The sequence below is a fragment of the Antrostomus carolinensis genome, unplaced genomic scaffold (assembly GCF_000700745.2).
Source record: "Antrostomus carolinensis isolate BGI_N321 unplaced genomic scaffold, ASM70074v2 scaffold13708, whole genome shotgun sequence".
Taxonomy (NCBI): Eukaryota; Metazoa; Chordata; class Aves; order Caprimulgiformes; family Caprimulgidae; genus Antrostomus; species Antrostomus carolinensis.
Window position 1 is genome coordinate 54,541 of NW_010335081.1, and position 22,133 is coordinate 76,673.

The following is a 22,133-nucleotide window of genomic DNA, read 5'->3' on the forward strand; positions in this document are numbered from 1 at the left end:
CTAAGCTTAGACTATTTAATCAAAGTTTCAGTGAAGTCAAGTCAAGTTGATCTGAGCCTAAAACAGCAAAAAATATTATTTCAAGAAGATCAGTGAAAACAAATTTTAAAATATTTAAGATAATTGATGTACAGAATTCCCCCAAAACTTTCTCCCCTCAAAGACCAGGTTGAGCCCAACTAAAACAGGCAGACATGCACGCATACAAAGAAGGACACAATGGCAAGCCTCTACAAACACAACGCTGAATAGGAGCAAAGCAGAGCCAAACCTAAATTCCACAGATGTGAGAACACGGACAGAGTTAGGAGTAAAAAAAATGGGGGTGAAAAAAAACCCAGAACCCCAGAGAGAGAAGTTTCATGAGATGGAATGAAAAATAAAAGTCCGTTGTACGCAAAGGAAGGGAGTTCTTGGGTGCACACAGAGAAAGCTGGGGGTTTCAGTTGCCTCATCTCTCAGTCGTGTTAGTTTGTTGTGCCTTTCCCCTCCCTTTGAGATCCACGTGATGGTGCCAGGAGGTTGGTGTGTTTACTCAGTCTGTGCATCGTAATTAGCCCCCCCTGCTTTCTTCAGCTCGTTCTTGATGTAATCCTCATCCAGTTCTTTGTGGTCACTGATCACAAATTCTTTGGCAAAGTTCTGCAAAAGATAAAGAAGCCACCTGTTAAAAAAGGGGGATACTTGTCCAGTTATCCAGTTTCCATGGCTGTATGAGCTGTATGCCCTTATCTGCTGTGGTAGGGTTGATAAACAGAAAGCTGTGGATGAGACAGAAGACTAGTGGTGGCAAAACCCAAGACTCAGCCTGGAGAAATTTTATGTTTCTACTTCTACAGTCCCTGGCTGCAAGACCAAATCCTACCCTATGCAACAACTCTTCCTAGTGATAAATGCACAGGATAGGTTAGGTCAAGTTTCCTAGGTAGTATGAAAACTAAACAGTACCAAATTGTTGACCTTCTAACTGCCATGGACACTCAGCATAATCTTTGGCAAGTCACTCACACTGTCTGTACCCTGGACCTTTTTAGGAGCCCTTCTCACAGTGCTACACCACAGTAGATTACAGCTCCATACCCCACCAGCTGATGGGAGAATGCTTCAACTAAAGACTGAGCAGATGGTACCAGGAGCAAGTAAGTCTACTCCAGTAGATTTACTGACTCCTCCTCTCAACTCTCTAATACACATCATGGCCAAAATAAAGACACTGCACTAGACCAGCTGCTGGTGGTGTTAACAGGCTCTGCTATGTTCTGTGGCCTAATGATCCAAAGTGACCTTTAAGGACCCGTGTTATTAACACAGTTGTGTGCTGCAGGGCAGCTCTGGAGCTGCTTGAATGCTCTTTGCAACTTACTGGAGCTGGGCAAGCCCTAGGCAGCGTGCTGTGATGTGAGGCTGTGAACAGAGAAAACCTTTCTCAGAACAGATCGCTGTGAATGGGATCCCACGGTGCCTTCAGGGCACTTGTCATAACAGTGTCACTACAGTCAGGGTCACAAAGATGATGAGGGGCCTGGAGCATCTGCTGTATGAGGAGAGGCTGAGAGAGCTGGGACTGTTCAGCCTGGAGAAGAGCAGACTGAGAGGGGATCTGATCAATGTCTATAAACATCTGAAGCGTGGGGGCCACATGGATGGGGCTGGGCTCTTCTCGGTGGTGCCTGGTGACAGGACAAGGGGCAATGGGCACAAACTGGGACACCAGAAGTTCCAGACAAACTGAAGGGAAAAACTTCTTTGCTGTGAGGGTGCCGGAGCCCTGGGCCAGGCTGCCCAGAGAGGGTGTGGAGTCTCCATCTCTGGAGATGTTCAAACCCACCTGGACACTTTCCTGTGCAACCTGGTGTAGGGAACCTGGGGATTGGACTAGATGATCTCCTGAGGTCCCTTCCAACCCCACCATCCTGTGATTCTGTGATTTGGTCCTTTGTGGAGGCTGTCTCTCCTGCCTCTTAGCAAGAGTGGCGTACATGTGTGTGCACAGACATTGCAGCAAAGATGCACATTTGCTTCTTGCTTTAGCACTTTCCTTCCCTTCCTAACCACAACTGAAAACACTGCCTGTGTCTTTCCCTCCCCACCAACCCACAGAAGTTTTATACAGCACAAAAACCACAATCATCCATTGCACTCCCCAGGGCCAGGGCCAAAATGATGACCAAAAAAAATTAAAAAAAAAAATTAAAATCCCAATAGCCCTGCTGCAGTGTCTCAGGAAAGCAGCAATGCCTGGCTCCCTGGGCAACAAGCTCCCCAAAAGGTGACAGACTGCCTGGAAGAATGAGGTGATGCTTCAGGAGAGAAGCAGTCATCTTGTCTGGGTCTCCTCAGTGCTGGAACAGCCCCAGGACAACTGTGGAGAGGGTGTTTCTAATTGGTTTCAGACTCTAAGCCATGGGAGAGCTCTTTATTTGGCAGCATCTCAAGGGTCTCAGCTTGGCCTCAGAGTTGGGTAAAGGAGGGGATGGAGAAGGATTCAGCTTGAAAGAGGCTCAGCACCTCTTTCATGAGGTGTCAGAAATGGAAGGGAGAGCAAAACAGCTCCCTCCCCCACGCCAGTCTCCCAGGCTGCGGCTGATCCTGTTTCACACTGTAGGAAATCCTCACTCTTGAAGAGTTGTTTGAGGGGGGTGGGGAGGTGGGAAAAGATTAGAGCAGCGAGGAGAAGCCTTGTCTGCTCTGCTTTAGCAGCTAGACAAAGTCCTGAGAAACAACAGCTGCTTCACAGCACCATTTTGCTCCATGCTTCAATGGTTGGCTTTTGTGGTGTGAGGACAGACGGACATTACAGGCACCCATCCTTGTCTTAGCAGAGTTCAGGGAAAATGGGAAAGAAATTGTTAATTCAGAGAAAAAGATCTTTTTTATTTTGAGATGGGAAAAGAAAGATCAAACTGCCCAAAGCATCAGATTTAGTCATGCTCACAAGTGTCCTACTTCCAGATCACAGAATCACAGAATGTTGGGGATTGGAAGGGACCTCGAAAGATCATCCAGTCCAATCCCCCTGCCAGAGCAGGAACCTCAATGAGATCACACAGGAAGGCGTCCAGGCGGGTCTTGAATGTCTCCAGAGAAGGAGACTCCACAACCTCCCTGGGCAGCCTTTTCCAGTGCTCTGTCACCAGGTCTCCTGTGTGAGATCTCTGCAAAGCTCAGCTCTTGCTAAGATCAAACAAATGATTTTCAACCTTTTGATGCTCACTGAGGTGTGTTACCTACATGATTTTTGAGCTTAGCCTTTTCAAATTTTTTTCTATGTGCTAACAGGTTTAACAAATTTTCCCTCACTCAGGAAACACATTATCCAGGACCACCCGACTTCAGAGCCAGTCGTTGCCCTGACGTTAGTGAGAACTGAGGCAGGCCCATAAAATAATGTCTGAGAGGGATTCCATTAAGTGTGTATTTTATAAATGCAGGGAGGGTTTCCTTCAATGCCCACTCTGCAGAATCCAGCTGATTCTAAAATTAAAACTGCAAGTGCACTCATGCATGAACAGAAGGGGACTAAATTATATGTACCACAAAGTAATCATAATTACTCAAATGTCTTCTCAACTAGACAGTTATCCAGATGATTCCTGGGTGATAATCTGTAGGCACCAGTTATTATTTCATGTCAGTGCCATCGAGACACCTTGCAAGGTTTGAACAATCTCCCTTTAGCAGTGGCCAGATGGGTTATGTTCCCAGAAAACCTTAAATATCCTCTTAGCTGACTGGGCCACCTCTCGTGCCAGATTTGTACCCCTGGAATGCAATCTGGGTCACTGCTATTAATAACTCTTTATTCCTTTCTGCTGGCAGGTGCTGCTGGGGGCTTCTTTGGTTCTTTCCACCAGCTCTGACCCACCACGATGTCTTGTCAGGCCTGGCCCCAAGGGAGAAGACGATTCTGGTGAGTCTGCTGCCTGGAACTCCTGATTTCAATATCCTGCTTGACCCTTCTTCAGCCCTAGCCTCCCTTATCACTCTGAATTCACTGTTTGAGCTCTTTTGGGGTTGAGCTATTGTTCAGGGTACAAATCATAAGGTGAAAGGAGGCATATAAGTATTTCAGAGATAATTGAAACTGCCTCCTGTGTCATCAGGGCAGGGAGACAGGAGGGACTGTGGCTCTCAGATCAAAAGATTTGGCACTCATGATCAACAAATAGCAGCACTTTTCAGCCAAGGGCCATCTTGTCCAGAGTTCACTCTTTTTTTTGACCCAAAGAAAATGCCAGAATGTAAAACTACTCCTGACTGATTTAATTGGGTCTGATGTTAGCTAGACCAAGCAATGGTCCTTGTTTGGCATGACTGTCATCTGCAATTATAAATAACTGATCACATCAAACCGGCTCCTGCAAAGCACCAGGAAAAAATCCTAGCTTCAAGCAGCTAACAGCAATGCCAGCAGATATCTGACTTCAGCCAGATTTCTGCTCTGCCACCAGATTTTCTTTCTGCCCTTAAGAGACTGAGGTGGGGAAAGTCCCTGCTCTCTCTTCTCTCACATACACCGATAGTTAATGCCTCTCGAGAGAACTGCAGAAGTTACAGCCGCCCAAGGCACAGCGCTTAACTCTGATACTTGAACCCTCACTTTGCTGACATGCATCTTCATTTTACATCCTCCACTTCCTTTTCTCTTCTCCTCCCCCTATCCCCAAGCTTTTTACAACCCAAAGCAAGCCCTGTGAGTCAATTCTAGCCTTTGTATTCACCCCAGAGTCACCAGCAGCCTACAGATAGCAAAAAACAATGATGCTATTTATCTTTAGCACTCTCGGGACACAACAGGGACCACAGTCTCTTTGCTTTGTCTCTCCAATCATTGAACATGAAGTAAAAAGTAAGGTTTACTCATGGTTCTTCAATATACCTATCTAGCACGTGCTTCCCTTTGTGCCTGAGTAGCAGAGGTTCACAATTTTGCAATCCAATCCCCTGTGTCAACCTCCATGTGACAGTACAGAGAGAAAGGGCTCCAACCATGCAGGTCAGGTTGCAAAAAGTGAACCTGCATCTCTCCCTGGGAAGCATGAAATTTGTACAGCAAGCTCAGTTCACTCTTCCAGACAACTTTATAAGGGTAAAAAAAGGGTGGAGTAGATTTTCTTCCTATTCCAAGCCCTGAATGTTTAGCATATGGGGCCATAAAATTTCCCTAAGCTGGCCAAGGGAAAATCTGTCTCGTGCAGATACTGAACCAAAAAGGTCTGCAGAGGCCCTTATAAATCCCAGCATGGGTAGGCCAGCAGCCAGAAGGAAAATCCTTGTATTGTGTACAGACACTTGGGTTCTTGGCAGTTAGGGATGGTGCCAGGTAGCTGAGCAGCTTCTTGCTATTTTTATTTACATTGGGGCTTGCAGCAGCCTCCACTGATGTGCAAGATCCTCAGTGCCACTGGTCCCCACTTCCATCCACTGGTCATCTTATTTTCAGTGCAGATGTAGTACAGAGGAGATGGCATCTCCCACATTTCTTTTTCAGCCTGGTATGAGTCCTAGACCTGGGGTCAGAGGGAAGAAGGACATGTCCTATGTCTGCAGCAGAGGTGTGTTCTAGCAGGGCTTTTCTGAGGGCAAGGAGAGCTATAAAGTAACGAGCCTCTATAGCAATACAGTACCACTGCCCTTCACTCTGCCTACACCAAACCTGGTCCTGCAATCCGCTGTCAGAGCCCAAGCTATCAGCAAAATGCCTCTCTTCAGATTTACTTCCTGCCAATTTTTACATGGACCAGTTCCAGCCACGGGGAGAAGCCAGCTCAAACCTCTGGCAAACACATCTCTCAGCAACGGGAAGTGCATTTCAGCTGATCTGCACATTCTTCATATCTGTGCTGCATCCCACTGGGAAAGTCACAGGGCTGGGTGTCAGATGTAGGGTGATGAGAGGCTGCTTATTCTAGCCTAAAGAAGTCACTTACAACGTTGCCACCTTCTCTAGACTAGGACTAGGGGTTCTTCTAAATCCATATCCATTTGGTAATATCATTACAGTAAACCAGAGTAGGAAAAACAGTCAAAAAGCACAATTCTGTTTGCCTTCCCAGCAGTATTACTCACTCTTCTGAGAAAGACTGTCTCAAAGCCACCGTGATATAGTTGTTACCATATGACTTTGATTTTCTGGTTGACTCTAACAAAGCTATTAATCCATTTTCTGTTTAGGCCACTGTACTAACATGAGAAACCTAATGCACATACATGGAGTTACAGATGATATATCTGTCCCAAGACCAGGGACAGTAACCCTGTTAGTGGATCCTCCTTCATGGAGCACCAGTGAGGACTCCAGAGGAAAAGAGAAAGGTGAACAGAAAAAGATCTGGCCATGAGTTCCAAAGCAGGAACTCAGTAAACTTGTTGACATCACTCAAGCCAGGCAAATTCTTCACCAAAAATAATAGTGAATAAAATGCCATGAATATTTGCTCACAGAAACAGAGCTGTTCTACCCTGAATATGATTTAGGAAAATTAAACAGAGCACATGACTGTGTGTGGGGGCAAGAGTGCTGAAGAAAACAGAGGAGAGTCAAAATTTATGGAAAATAAGACAAACTGGCAAAGGTTGGGCCTCTCCCTTTGCTGAGACAGCCCTGCAGGGGAATTCGGTCCCCTCAGGAAACAGACCTCTGTGCTGCCTAATGAAGGGCTAAAAATCTCCTGGTAGGAAATGCCATCATGAAGGGCAACAAGTTCACAGAGAGGAAGCAACACTCAGAGGGAAACCAAGTCCTGTTTTCAGTTCTTCAGCATTTACATCAAAACCAGACCACCTCAGCACCCGTTGCCACTCCCAGCCCCACAGCCATGGGCTTGTCCTTACTCAAAGAAAAGCACCAGAACATCCTCCCTCTGCCTCTCCTCAACATCAACAGGGCCCTTCACTGGAAAGCCTGATGCTCCTGTACTTAAAACCCACAGCTGCTAGTTTTCACCTTGCAGGAATTTTTATGGTTGAACTGAACCTCATGCTGGCAGCTGTTCCTGGCCATGACAAGCAGCTTACAATAGCCTTGATTTCTGGGCTTAAGCTGACCGACCTGTTTCTCCTGGGCCTCTGGAATAAAAGAGGTCAAAACAACAGCCCTCAGAGCACAGACAGTCTCCTGGATGGATTTGTACTAAGACTGAATGAGCCACAACTTCTGCATATAAAGGAGGTAAAAGGCAGAACCATCCTTACTGCCAGGGACATAAAACATGAGTTTAAAACCAGCTTTGGATGATCTCCTTTTTAGCCAAGTAGAAAATACACCCAAAGCCTTTCTGTTCTGCTGGTATCTACTGGCATCTGGGTACAACTTTGGCATGACAACTAGTAGCACACAGTGATCAAATGGCTCACTGTAAGCATCTGCTGCTCACCACATGCATGAGATAAAACATGCTACTGTTGATGACAAAATAGATGCACTCTTCTAGTTGAAGTCATCCTGGCTTCCTGTTTCATAAAGTTCCCCAGCTGTTAAGTTTAGACCATTCTAGGTTGCCCAAGGAAGTTGTGGATGCCCCCTCCCTGGAAGTGTTCAAGGCCAGGCTGGATGAGGCTTTGAGCAACCTGATCTAGTGGAAGGTGTCCCTGCTGATGGCAGGGGGATTGGAACTAGATGATCTTTAAGGTCCCTTCCAATCCAAACCATTCTATGATTCTAGATCTAGGTTTAGACAGTACCCCAGAAATAACCTCCCAAACATCTTAATCAACAGTCTGCAAAACATGGGATGTTGTGTGCTGCTACCCCCACCCCTAGGTCTGGCCTTGGCTTGGCAGAAGCTCAGTGAAGAAAAAATGGGATACTGCATCACCTTACTCCATGCCTGCATTTACACAGGAAAGTGTCCACATACAAGGACTTAGCTCTACCCTTAAGAAGATATAGATAAATACTTGTTCCCCACCCTGGCCTTACTTCTAACCTGCTCTCAACTGAACTACTCTGTCCAGGTCACAAGCTTGATCCAAGATTTCCAGCTGACATAAAGAGGAAAGGATGGAAAATAAATGGCTGTGGAAAAAAAAAAAAAGCTACTGAATGCTCCTTAATGCAAAATGCATTTTCCACAATCCAAAATAAATACAATAAATGCAAAAGCCCATTTTCCAGCACTAAAGAGGTAATGAGGATAGGCCCAAATAAGCAAGAGGATGTGATTCTAAGCTGGTACAGATCAGAACTATGGCTATTTGCAGATGAGGTCCATCCCTGTAATTTTACATTTATTACAGCTAAAAATCAATTGTCCTTTCTTCCTGGGAGATTTTCTGGCAACTTCCTCTGCTGACTATCAGCATTGCTTCCCAAGCCACTTCCCTGTAGATTTCACAGCACCTGCTCCCCCTTCCAAGACAGGAATACAAAAGCAAGACCAACCCAGTTCCTCTCCTTGCTTTATAATATTTCATCCTTTTGTTCACAAGCCCATAATCTGCTCTTCAACACTTAATATCTCTTACTTATTCCTTATGGCAGGTGCTTCTAGGAGATCGTTAATAATCACCACATGTGAACGTTCTTTATTCTACAGATGCAACGTGGTGGGTTTTCCTTGCTAGGCAGGATTCAAGCTGACTGTCTTTCACTTTGAGTGTCTCAGTAGAAGAACAATGTTTATTGGCATTTGTTCAGCTTGGAGCAGGGCTCAACTGTAGCTCATCAGTGCATCTACAATATAGCAGAGAATATAAAGCAGGCCTCCCCTCACAGTGGAGCTTCAGTCTTGAATAAAGAGCAACAGTTGGCTTTTGCAAATATTACAAGATAGTGAGCACCCTTCAAGTTTTACTGAGGGCTTCTCAGGCTGAAGACTTGTTGTTCTGGAATCCCAACCAATCACTTCTATAGATCACAAAATCAAAGCTGTTATCTGCTATATAAAAGCTTCCTTGTGCCACTCTTCCTTGGAAGGAGAGCCATGTCACACAGGGTAAGTGCACCTATGGGCCATGCATGCAACTAAAACTGCAGAGCTAAACTGCATCAATAGCCTAGATTGTCTCCACGGTTTGTAAAGGAAAAAAATTCCCATGTCAGGGTACTGCCTATTCCGACTGATGAGCCAATACTGAGTCAGATTTGTAGTTTATAGCAACCAACCAACTGTATTTTTCTCTATATAACTCCCATCTCAAATAATCTCTGTAAAAATCAGAAGCAGTGGGGTGACAGGGAATGTACTTGAAGGTCAAGAGAACTAGGAAGAATGAAATAGCTCTGGGATAAATTCCCTCCACTAAATTTCAGCTGGACTTTCTTGTCCTCTTTTGTTCTGACAAAACTTGTCCTCTTTTGTTTGTATCTGCGAGGTTACATGCACAAAAAGAAGAAAATAGTTCTGCTTTTATCCCGCTCTACTCAGAGGGATTCAGTTGCACACGTAGAACTATTCAAAGGAGTTGTCAAGGTAATTTCTTATGGAAAGGAGATCACCACTGACATGACACTCAGAAATGCTTTGGAGTGGGTTATATTTGCTCAATACAAGTGCATTAAGCACAAGTTGTGTTGTTTTCATATTTTAGTACAGATCAATTGGAATATGAAAGCTTTTAAGTAACAGATGAGTTAATGTTCCACCAGATTATTAACAGATACAGACTACTAATCAAAGATGAAACCAGTGAAATTGCAAATTACATGTAACAGACCTGAGGGACAGATCTTAGTGCAGCATTCAGGAATGCTCTTCAACTCAACAGGAATAAATTGTCTAAACATATTTTTTTATAAAATCTTGGGCTTAGTGACTCTTACATGAGTCATTCATTAGCACTCTATAATTTCATCTGCAGCTACAATTACAGTTTCAGCTGCTTTACATGAACAGAGATTTGCTTTCCTATTTACCAGGTGTCTTTACAGAAGTTTCTTTTCAGAATGGACTCTTCTGTGTAGTTGTCAGTTTGAAAGATTTAGCACCAGTGCTTATCTTCTGGAAGGATATGAATTTATTATGCTTCTTATCTAAATATAACTTTCTGTATCATCCAAACTACCAAAGAATTGAGGGGGCCTTCATTCTCATCCTCCACACTGTCCTATTGGGAGATTTCTTTACATAGGCAAGAACATGATTATTAAAGGAGATTATTTCAATGGTCAGCCTGTTCTCCAAGCACAGTAAAACCATTTTTCAGGCATTGGAGAGGTCTAGTTGAAAGAGATAATCTTTCTTTAAATAATTCTTCAGAGGAAACATGCTGAACATTAGCATCTTCTCCATTAAAGTCAGCTCAACTTTTCAGCTGCAGTCCTTTGCAGAGTTCCAGGATTCTCTCATGGTTGTTGCTTGTTTTCACTCGCTTAGACTGAGTGAATCCAGCTCAGACTGTCCTGGGAGGCCTTGACAGAGTTAAATGATAAACTCAGCTGGGGCAGACAAATTCAAGTGAAGCCCTTCCAAGGTGTGTACTAAGCAAATTTCTCTTTTTCCCTGATACGCCCAAGGCCAAACAGAAGACTATTCAAATCTAGTTAGCTATTAAGAGCTGCTAGTTAATTGCTACTGATAGGGACTTCAGACTTCAGTTGACTAAGTCCACAAATTCATTGTGCAGAGACAAAAGGCCTTAAGAGAAATTTAAACACATGGGTGGGTTTTTCTGTTTAATTTTACCTGCTTAACTTAATACTGCCTTGTTCTCTACCATTCAATATTATGTTATTTCCACATCAAGGAAGGAGACAGAAAACATCTTAATGGTGACAAGGAGGGTGACTGCATATATTCCCTCCACATGAAATAGTTAACACAGCCTTAAGCTCAAAGGTGCTTCTTTATGCTTGCGTGCTCAAAGGGCAGATGTTAAGTATCCCTAGTAGGAAGAGAGGCAATAGGAAACTATCTTCTTTTTAAAGGATTAACTACTAAGTTGAAGGATGATCCAATCCTTCCCCCTCTCTCCTCTCCTGGTGGTGTTTATAGAGCTAAAAGTGATGAGAACTGGTGGTCAGAAGCAGAAGGAAGGGGTTACCTGTACTACTTCTTTGACCAGTGTCTTGTCGGTCCCAGTTTTGGCTCTCTGCAGGCCACTGACATCCTCTCCAATCCAAGTGATGAGGGCAAACTTGACACGCTTGCTCATGGCATCACCGGTGGTGAATCGGACAAAGCCAAACAATCGAACATCATCTGGAGAGACAAAGCAAAAAGGTTAAAATTACTAAAACCAGAAACATCCCTCTCCCTGCCTACAGGTCACTCATTTTCCAGGGTGAGACTATTGCTCTCAACTTAAAAAACCAAGCCAAGGCACTGATCCTGTGTTATAATAGCATTGTTCTGGATTAACAGGGCGATACAGGAGCTCTGCTCATATGCCCTTTGCTTGCAAGGTGCACGTTGCCAGTGCTAGGTCTGCTTCTTCCTGGGGTGCTCTGAGCTACTGGGAGGAAACTGGCCATGCTGGGCACTCCACCCCACGTTAGTGTGCTGCTAGTGAGTTTGGAAGTGGCCAAAACACAGTCAATAGGCAGTTCAAGAGCACAGAGTTAACCCCAGTTACACATTCAGCCAGATCATTCATCTGCAGGTCACTGGTCAAGAAGGGAAGAAAGTGATTTCCCAGCCTCTCTGTTTCTCACAGGATAGCAGGATTAGGGTCACATTTTATACCATATACCAGAAACTGGCCATTGTGCAAATCTGATCCTTTCCCCTCCTTCCCTTCAGCAACGTTTCTGGCTCACCTATGGTATGACCTTACAAGAAGAGGAGAAGAAAGGAGCAAAAGAAAAATCTGCAATTACTTCCCCAGATGTGCTTTTCAACTCCTTCTGAAACCCTGTAGAGAAAGGCCTTGAATCTTAGAACTGTTCTGGTCTCTGTTTCACAGCTGGCTTCTGCTATATCACACCAGACGAGAGTTATTTAGTCTGGCCATATGTGTAAAAACCTTGTAAACTCCTTGTCTTGAGGAGTTTGTTCTTTCATTGCAGTGTGACTCATCAACCCAGGCAGTTGGATGCCTTCATTATCACAGGCACTTAGAAAGCGTGTGACACCATCCACTCATATCCCCAGCCTCAGTGGCAAGCACGATGCTGGAGCCTTCAACCAGGACTGTGCAGAAAAGCAGAGCAGATGGACAGTTGTGCAATGGTGGAATATACCTAATCATAGCTACTTCATCTGTTACAGGTCACTCAAGACCTTTTAAGTGAAATGAGATGACTCAAAATAAAAGAACAAACTTGCTGTTTGAAAAGAATCATGTTAATTCTGGTTACACTTGTTGTGACCAGTTCAATGTGCTTTATAGTTATTTGCTGTCTTGGCTACTACCAGGTGAAAACACAGGCTCCAGGTGTAGTAGTGTTTGCCAACATCCCCATCCTTGGATACGTTACGGCACGCTTTATGAACAGCAGGACAGCCCCAGGAGCTCCAGGGATGGAGAAGAAGCAGCTCGAAATTGCTCATCCACAGAAAATAAGCTGCTAGAAATCAATGCCAAAAAAAGTGGGATGTTCTGCGAAAGCTGACAAATCTCAGAGTTTCTTTAACACTTTGTTTTGCCAAAGTGTGAGTAAAGACACATTTTCAAGGCTGAAAAAAACCCCACCCGTGCTCTCCCTGTTTTGTTGTCTTTGTACTTTTTTGCTACTGACAGAGGACTACTGGGGAAAACTGGAAAATGTACGTAGGGCTGTGTGTGAGCCAGTACAGTGTTTAAACCAAACTCCTCTGAAGACTTCCAAATTGAAACAAAGAGAGATCTTATTCAAAAGAAAAATCCAGATGGATCTTTGGAAGGAGAGGAAGAGTCGTGTATTGACAGTGCAGGCAAACAAAACTTCTCTCTCAGATACCCGATTACTGCCAAGTACGAGAAACGCAGGGAGAGACTCCTGTTTCTGACAGTAAATCCTCTTCCCAAGATTGATTAGAACCATAAATGAACCGACAGCCAGGAAATACCCAAGGTGAAGAGAGACAGTAAATCCCCTAACGTTACTATTAACGGTTCTATGAAAAAAAACCTCGCTTCCCCAGATCTGACAGCAAAGGAGGCCACGCTCTGCTAAGAATTGTACTGTGGTTCCTATGGGAACACGGTGCTGGAAGGCACTTTAATGTCATCAAGTCCTGGCCCCTACTATACTGTAATTGTGTCACAGCCCTTCCCATCAACCCATCACTTTCCACGTTGAGTAGCAAGTTTTTCATCCCTGCCCCTTCTACCCAAGGCTGTTACAGATCCTGAAGGCTGCTTTATAATAAAGATAATGCAAAACTATAATGAAAGTGAAAAAGCTGTGCTTTCTCAGAGCAAGGTAAAAGGAGGCTGAAGGAATTTATCCGTCAGCATGAACTTTAATTTGATGTGAACCCACAGATCACTGGCAGCAGCAGGATTTACTTCTCAGCAGAAGAGTTTGAGTGCTTTCCTGTCCTGACTGGAGCTTGATCAGTGGCACTGGGAGAGCCAAACCCAGCAGTTCCACGTGGGTTTTTATCTACTGGATCACCTATTGCTCAGTGACTACGAGAAATTCTTTATCATGTTAGATCCCAGTAAATTCACTGAGCAATTGAGGTTGGACATGGGGCTCTGAGTCACCATCTTGGGCAGAATTTACCTGAGCCAAGTTTACTTGTGGGGGCTTGAAGGGTCCCACCTGAGCTGTGTGCTTTATCCCTTTGCCTCCCAAGGGAGGTTGTATCCCCCCCAGTAAGCAGAACAGGCTCTTCAGCTGCCAGTTTTCAGTCCCATATATTTAATATAAACTCCCAATAAGTGATGCTTTAACTTGATGTGCCAGTCTGTGCATTGCAGTGGCTGAGGAGCATTTCAGCAGTTGCAGATAAAACCAAGAGGGAATGTGAATTGGAGCCCTTAGCAATTAACACATCTCTTTTTCCTAAAAGGGCAACAGGGACAGATGTGGAGGTTTTTAGCACTAATTCAACCCGGGTATGAGCCATTTCAACTGCAGGTCAAAATCCCTGAGCAGAAGTGCTTGAGTTTCACAATTAGTCTGAAGCATGTTCAGAGTGATAACGGGAACAAAATGCAAATTCTTTTATACCCCCAGATTTCCTTTTCCATAGTTAATCAGTTCTACCCTGTCAAATCACCTCGCTGTGCTGGAAGTCATCAATGCCATCAGTGCCAACTCCCCGAGAAATCTCAAGGCATTAATATCCACACACACCCCCCCGCCCTTTTTCACACAAAACCACTTATAGTGGTTTTAGGATTTGCTGGGTGTGTGGGAAAGTCTAACAAATCAGAGAGAGACAGTAGATTTCCTCTGAAGGAGGAAATCCTGCCTAGCTCTACGCAACCACCTTCCTAGTCACTAAGTCATGAATTTCAGGGCAGAGAGAAGCAAATAATAGATCCGGGTAGAATGGAAATAGTAGCTTTGTTTGAGAAGATCACACACAAGTTACAAACAGCAGAAATTAACAATGTTAATGCCTACTAATATCACTGCTTCTTTAAATACAGTTGTACACCAAGACAATGGGACTACAAACAATGAAGCCCAATTAATGCCTTAATGAGTATCACTTAGTATTTTTCTCCAAACCTCTTGCTTATCAGTAGGCAGGATTTTCCAAATATACTGATTAATACTGCCCTTCTTTGTCAACAAAGCTGGATGCCAAGCTGCACAGATTTCCTTGATGGTGTTCTCCTCTTCTTTCATCCACTCAAACCCCTTTGGCTCAGCTGTACTAAAAAAATTCCCCATTAGACTAAAATACACTGACTCATCAGTAAAAGATAATAGCTGCAGGAAAAATACACCGTCAAAAGCTTCATGGTTCTTAGTCATACAGCTCTGAATGGCCAAGGCAGAGGCATCCCAAGATAAGGCCACCACTCCCAGCTTCACCTGCCTGCTAAATCAAGGTCACATACAGCAAGGCAGCTGATGGAATGATCTGCTTTTGTGTTCTGGCCAACGCTAAATTACTGACAATGCATGGCAGGTTTCATGAGGATTTATTTTGTTTGTTTCAAATGGATTCATTTTAGATTAATTTGTCAATTTTCCACCTCTTCAGTCACCCCTGTAGTCACGTGGCTAGAAGTGCAGACAGAAAACCTTCCCTCCCTCTTACTACACTGGTTTTTCCCTCTTTATCCCTGTTTTTTTCCTCTTTAACCCTGTTTTTTCCCTCTTTAACCCTGTACTGCAGCCTGTATATCTCTGATGCAACGCTGCCTTGCACCATGCAGACATCTTCATTAAGTCATCTACGACAAATACAAACTATTTGACCTCAGGACCATGCTGTAGCTGGAGCACCAAACCTTTTCCATGTAACCCAGGGTGGCTGACATGAGTACAGGGTGCTCAGGACACAAGTGCATGGGGAAGATGACCCCATGCTGACTTCTCTCCCTAGTCCAGTGAAGCCACCAGCAGTGTTTCAGCAGAATGAGTTGCTGCTACCCCAGTGCCAGTGGTCCCGTATGGTCTCTCTCTCCTGACCTGGGTATATACTGGAAGGCAGAGTAAGAGGAAACAGGGAATCCAGCTAATTTTTGTTCCCCTTCCCTGAAGGAAGGAACAGTTGCGTTAGTCAGCCAGAAGTAAGGGCCAGGCAGGTCCCCAAAACAAAGGGCATGCAAAAGAAAAAATGCTCCTTCCTGACCTGCTCTTATGCCTAGCACAGGATGGTAAAATGCAGACCCACAGCCATGCTGTTTTAATTAAGCATCACAAAACTAAACTGAATGCAAAGAGTTACTATAACAGCACAGAACTCGACCTGATGAGTTAACTCCCATAAAAATGAATGAGAATATTCCCTAAAACAACCTCCTGTCCAACGCAAGGGACAGTCTCAGCCACAGCTCCAGCTGGCAGCCGGGAGATCGCTGTCAAACACATGCCACTTCAGCTGACCCTCCCCAGAGCACGACTTCCACAGCGAGCAGGGAGGGCACAGGGGCAGGGAAACGCTGCAAAGACAAGAGTGACATTCCCATAAGCCACCCCTGGCCCCAGGTCTTCCTTTCAATACATAATAAGGGAAGGCAGGCAAGATGAACATTAAAGAGGGAAAAAGACAAGCAGTAGGAGACTGATTTACAAAGCCCATTTTAGCAACTTAAGATGTAGCTAAATACAGATAAGCACCTGTCTCGTTATATGTCCTCATGCATTTTTACAAATCTTTCCTACAACCTAAGGTGCCAACAACATCTTGATGATCTCTCAACTCTTAGCTCCTAAATTTTACATGCAGGCCAAGCTTTACAGGACAGTTGTCATAAGCCCAAAAGAGCTTCCATCTGTCTTAGGAGCTGATTCTATTTCTATTTTCTTCCTAATATTTTATGTCAACCAGAAATTATTTTATAGGGTATTTATTCCAGACCAAAGATTTTCAGTTCTTCCTCATGCTGAATGCACAGTGTGGTTTTGGTCTGATCTTTTCAGACACATGAATAACTATCCCATTTCATGCTGTCATTGCAATTATTTATCTGGACTGGGGCTTTCCAAATAAAAGGCTCATTATTTCTTTTGTCAGACATGCATTGAAAAGCAACTGTTCACATGTAGCATGAAGGGGAAACACACTCTTCTGACTTCTCTGTTACTTAATGGCAGAATACACACTTTAAAAAAATTAAAGTAAATTTAAGACAGAGACATTACAATGCTCTGCTGCTTTGTAACATGGAAATTGAGGCAAGCTGGCCGGTGCAGTCAGGTAGTGCTGACACACACACAAGTTTAAGTGGATGTTTTTGACCAGACTTTTATTTCAGTATCTCAGTTGTATCTCATTCTACTCTCCTCAGCAACAGCATCACCAGTTATGAGACTTTGAAATTAAAACCAACAACAACCAAAAAAAAACCCCCAAGAGCCTTCACATCCTTCCGTACAGTAACCTTCAACTCTTATCGGTGTTTCTGGCTTCAAATCCACCAGCTCAGCTGTTTTTTAAGAAGTGTACTGATGGCACGTACTACTAAACACCAAATTAATGCTATGGCTAGATCTGTGCCATCTGCAGAGGCAAGAGCTGTAACTGTGAAGTAAAATGGATCCAAAGCCTTGAATTAAGTCCTTGTTTAATGCAGAGGTAATCTGTGCTGTTAAACCCAACCAAAACAGTCCTCAGCCAGAAGACACAAGGTGTCTACACTGTATGTTTAATGACCCTGACACAATTAATGTCCTCAACTTTGGTCTCCAGACTCTTTGGCTCAGACAAAGGCTGATACAGTCATGTAGGCTGGTCATTACACAGAATGACAAGAGGAAGTGCCACCAGCAACCACCTCCTCATCATATCAGGACATTATTGTGCCGGTGGTTTAAACCAACCTCCTTGACTTTACTTTGCGATAGGCTGGTGGAGAGGCGTTCACACATCTGGGGCAGGTCTTTGGAGGACAGAGAAGACTGTCCTCAGACTCAAGCAGTGCCTACTACCCCCCAGCCAAAGTGTGTGAGTTGTTTCGTGGCCTGACACAGACCTTGACAGCAACACCATGACAGTGACTGATACGCTCAAGTCCAGGGTTGAGGCTGTTTGCAGCATAATCCTGGGACCCTGAACAGAAGCACTGAAGGAGCTTTTCTTATCATGTTTTCTTCTTTTAAGAGTGGTAATTGCTGTCCCCAAACAGTGAGATGATTATGCAGTTCCTTAAACTTTTCTGCTGGTACACAAAGCTTAGTAAAGATCTTTAGGAAGTAAAACCCTCCACTCCAGGATATGTGACATATAGGTCTGATGTGCAATGCATATCTGAGAGCAGAGCACTGAGAGTAATGAAACCCACCCAAAGCAGAGGGGCTGCAGCAGCAGTTCCTGGCTCAGGGCATGGACTTCACTGTCACAGAAGCTGAGGACCTTGGTCTGTCCTGTCTTCCTTCAACCTCAGCCCACAGAGCACTGTTGGAGGTTTGCAGAGAGCCGGTTTCTCACGTGGTCTTTTTGAACTGCTACTTCCATTAAAAGAAGCGATTTTAGTTCCTTGCTTTTCCCTTTGTCCTCAACCACTCTCATTCCCCGAGGAGGTTTGCAGGATCAGTAATGGGTTGGGCCATGTTCTGTATGAAAAGGGTTATGTATGGGGTGGGGAGGGAGAAAAAGCAAAAATACAACTCTGCTACCAACAAACCCCTCCAGTCCTGTCGTTGCACAAGGCAGGATCTCCACCACAGGCAAATGTCTTCCAAACTGGTACAAAAGACCTTGTGGTCTCAGAGCCCCATGAATTAGCACACACTGACACCGCCTGCTCTGTAATTTAATGCCCTGGAGTGAAGCAATATGTACCGCGTGCTGAAGGTGCTTTTAATAAGAGTTGTTATTAAAAAAGCAGGGGACCCAGATGTTTGCCACTCAGAACAGCACTGAAATAGATGGTGGAAAAAGTAGAACAGAGCAAGCTCTGACGGAGGGGCTTGGTCACACTTTGCATGCTGAGGTTTTCATTTCCAGCTCCTGCTCTCACCTTCAACCCCCAAATTACGCTCAGCTTCTACCAGAGGCGGCTGCAGTACTTTGTGGCTTTCAGGGCAGTGTTTTTCACAAAACAGGAATTTGAAATAAGGAAGGAAGTTTATTCTGATGCCAGTTGTTTGGTTTTTTTTTAATCCCCTTTCCCAAAGCTGTTTTCACTGATAGTAGCTCTTCTCCCCTCCAGCAAAACGTAGAAGGAGATGGGGTGTGGATCAGGAGGGAAGAGATGTAGCAATAGGAAGGAATACTATTTAGCAGCTCTTCCCATCTCTTCCTACCCTTTTTTACTCACTTTCAGTGGAAATATTCCAACCAGCTCTACTTCATAGTAACATTTGGCACCTTCCTTCCAGATGGGAAGGAAAACTCTAACTCCACTGCTGGCACAACCCTTGTTTTCTGACTATGTCTACTGGTCCAGGCAAAGGGTTGCTGCACAGATGGAGGCACCGAAACTTTCATCTCTTGCTTCCCCAACTGCTGCACCATCATTCATGAGTGGAGGGAGATCCTTTCCAGCACTTAGCCAAGCATCCAGTACCTGAATTTGCCAGTTTTTTAAGCCTCTGGCAACTGTGCTCCAGAGGTAGGTTTGAGGATAAGCCCTTGCCTCTGGTCTGCCAGGGAGCAGCCCATACCAGGTGTGTGCCAAGGAAGAGGGAGAGAAGGAAGAGGGAAAGGGAGCAATTAAGTAGCTAGAAGGGATTTAGCTCCACATTAAAGGCTAACAAGTCTACCCCACACATGCCTTTCATTTCACTCTTCCTTTACCGTGCTTATGCCTAAAATATGCACCATTTCCTTTTTGCTGTAAAAATGCTTCAGTATCAGGGCCAGCTCAGCACTTTGCTAGTATAAAACAAGGTTTCCTTAAACTCTATCTGTTTTAATATCCTGTTGATAAATAAGGGTTTGGCATATGCAAACAATGGCAAGAAAATAAAACTGGCTATATTCCAAAGTGCAATATGTGCCTCCATTAGCTGTTACACATCCTACCCAGCCCAACCAGTGACTGCTCCCTGCCAAAGCCCCTCTGCCTGCTTAGCCACTGATAAAAGCATTCCCTTTGCCACAGAAGGGAAGACAGGAACTGTTCTTGAGAGGCTGCCACTCCAGAGAAACCATGAAAAATCAGTTCAGCCAAAAAAAGAGGAGATAGACTCCTTAAAAACAAGGAGAGAAAAATAAATGGGGAAGGTTCCTCTGCAAGCCTCAGATGCCTGGAGACACTGGAGACTATTGCATTATCTTGGCCACAAGAGGAAACAGAGAACATGGCACTTGGATACTGAAGCTGTTGACCTCCCAAGAAAACTACTAACCCTTTAGATATCGTTGACATCAACTTCAGAAGTGCTGAGCCCTTACAGGTTTCCAGGGAATTACTTTTTTCCTTTTGCTGCCCATTAAGAAGAGTTAGGTGGGAAGGAGTTCTTGTGGTACAGGGTATCAGCTCTTCTGACATCAACTACAAGAGAATCCTTTTTGGTTTTGAGAATTTTCCCAGCAAAGGTCTCCAGAACAGCTGGAAATGAGTAGCTGTGTTAATCCTAGCAAGACCTCCCTGCAAATGTGGTAGCAGAGCAGCCTAAACCATCTTGATTTAGTGGCTACTTTCCAAGGGCTAAAATGATATTTATTGATAAATATCTGTCCAGTCCTGCCCTCATTTAAGTTACCAGAAGTCCTCCCCTCCAACTCAGTAAAATGCAGCCAAGCTCTAGCACTTGACAGACCAATTTGGACAGGCATTGGTGTTTCAATAGCTGTGGGGCTCTGCCGGCAGTGCCTCTGGGACTGCCCCACCTTGAGAAGGGAGAGACTGCTCAATACACAATCCCTTCGCAGAACAGGTACGTAATTCTAAAAATCCAGGTTATCCATAACACTTGATTAGTATTTGTCACTTTGAAGACTTTGTTACAGTCCAGTATTAGTTACAAATGCATCATATCTCATGTCACTCGGTGACATTGTTAAATAGAGGCCACGGAAATAGAGGAAAAACTATACAATTCCCCCCTAGAAGTTATTTTGAGAAAAGTCAAAGCCTGCTTTTATAAAACACGTCAAAAGTTAAGATCAGATGAAGTTAAACATTCCTCAATTTATTTTCATTTTCCCCAAGCTTTGTTTCTCCTGTTAATGTTCTACAACCGACAGTTAAACAATCAACTGCCACGTTTAAACCTCCAGCCGCAACTGTTGCGGTTGTGCAACGCCACATCTAGGATTGTTTTCAGTGCTGTATTGTTCCAGCCAATCTTTGGTATAACCACTCTCCTCAGGTTTCATGTTCTTAAAAAAATCTGAGCAAGTCTTCTAACTGCAGTTACTTCAGTGCTATGAATACAATTTTGTGATAGTTTAACTGAGCTGGCAACCAAACAAGACACAGTCACTCGCAGCCTCCCCACCAACCCATCCCCTTCCCCACCACCCAGGGAATCGGGGAGAGAATTGGAGGGGTAAAGGTCAGAAGACTTGCAGGTTGAGATAAGAACAATTTAATAATTAGAGTAAAAATAATATTAAGAATAATAAGAGTAAGGACAAATTTACAGAAGAATTTTCTTGCAAAATGACCTGACTGCATCTTCTCAGCCACAAAAATTGAGTCTTTTTTTTTTTTTTGCTTTGAAACTGCAGTGCTAAACAAGGAAACCGTTGCTAATCAAGCGTTTTATCTTGTTCATAACCAAGAAGCAATGAAAAATTGTGCAAAGAAGGGGAAAAAAAGCCCAAAGGACCTTAAGTCTAAGGGTGAGACTAAGGACCGGCTGCACTGTGGACTTCAGTCAGTTGCACTCTGTGGTGGCTGGAAACCCAACCAGGCAGGACAGGGCAGACACGGAGAAGCAGCAGCACTAATTCCAGTTGACCCAAGTTTTCTTCCATCCTTTCCCCCCCTTGCACTGGGCAGCAAGAAACATAGTTAAGGTGCCAAAGCAATCGCAACAGAGCTTACCTGTGCACTTCCTTTTAAAGGTTTCATAGTCTACCCCTTGGTCTCCAGGGACGATTGTAGAGCCATTGTATTTAAACGTCACCCTTTGGGAAGGGGAAAAGAGAAAGGGGAATAATACATTTAAAAGACATCCTTTGGGATGGGGGAAAGAGAAGAACAATACACTTAAAAGTCATCCTTTGGGAAAGGGAAAAGAGAAAGGGGAATAATACATTTAAAAGACATCCTTTGGGATGGGGGAAAGAGAAGGGGGAATAAAACATTTCAAAGTCACCCATTTGGAAAGGGGAAGAGAGAAAGAGAATAATACATTTAAAAGTCACCCTTTGGGATGAGGGAAAGGGAATAATACATTTAAAAGACATTCTCTGGGAAGGGAGAAAGGGAAGGCGAATAATCTATGTAAGAGCCATCCTTTGGGAAAGGAAAAGAGGAGATGGGGAAGAATACACTGTAAAAAAAACCCCACAACATCCTTTAGGAAGGGGGAGAGGAGATGGGGAATAAGGTCGGTACCAGTCACCCTTTCGGGAGGAGGGGGAGAAGAAGGGGAGTCACGGAGCACCGGGAGATGCACCGGGGATCACCTACCAGTTCACCTCGGTGCCATCGTCCCTGACGAGGTTGTACGCCTCCCTGCACGCCTCCTTGTCGATTTTGGTGGCCATGGGGGCGACCGAACCGGGGAGGGGCGGGAGCGC

General features: G+C 44.3%; 1 protein-coding gene across 1 annotated transcript; it reads right to left on the reverse strand.

The window, feature by feature from the left end:
• Positions 1-121: 121 nt before the first annotated feature.
• On the reverse strand, positions 122-22,122 carry COTL1 (coactosin like F-actin binding protein 1). Its single transcript, XM_010174407.1, has 4 exons — positions 22,024-22,122; positions 21,433-21,515; positions 10,984-11,141; positions 122-642 (listed from the first exon to the last, which is right to left on the reverse strand). The coding sequence occupies exons 1-4, from the start codon at positions 22,098-22,100 to the stop codon at positions 532-534; spliced, it is 429 nt and encodes a 142-aa protein (XP_010172709.1). The 5' UTR covers positions 22,101-22,122; the 3' UTR covers positions 122-531.
• Between the last annotated feature and the right edge of the window lie 11 nt (positions 22,123-22,133).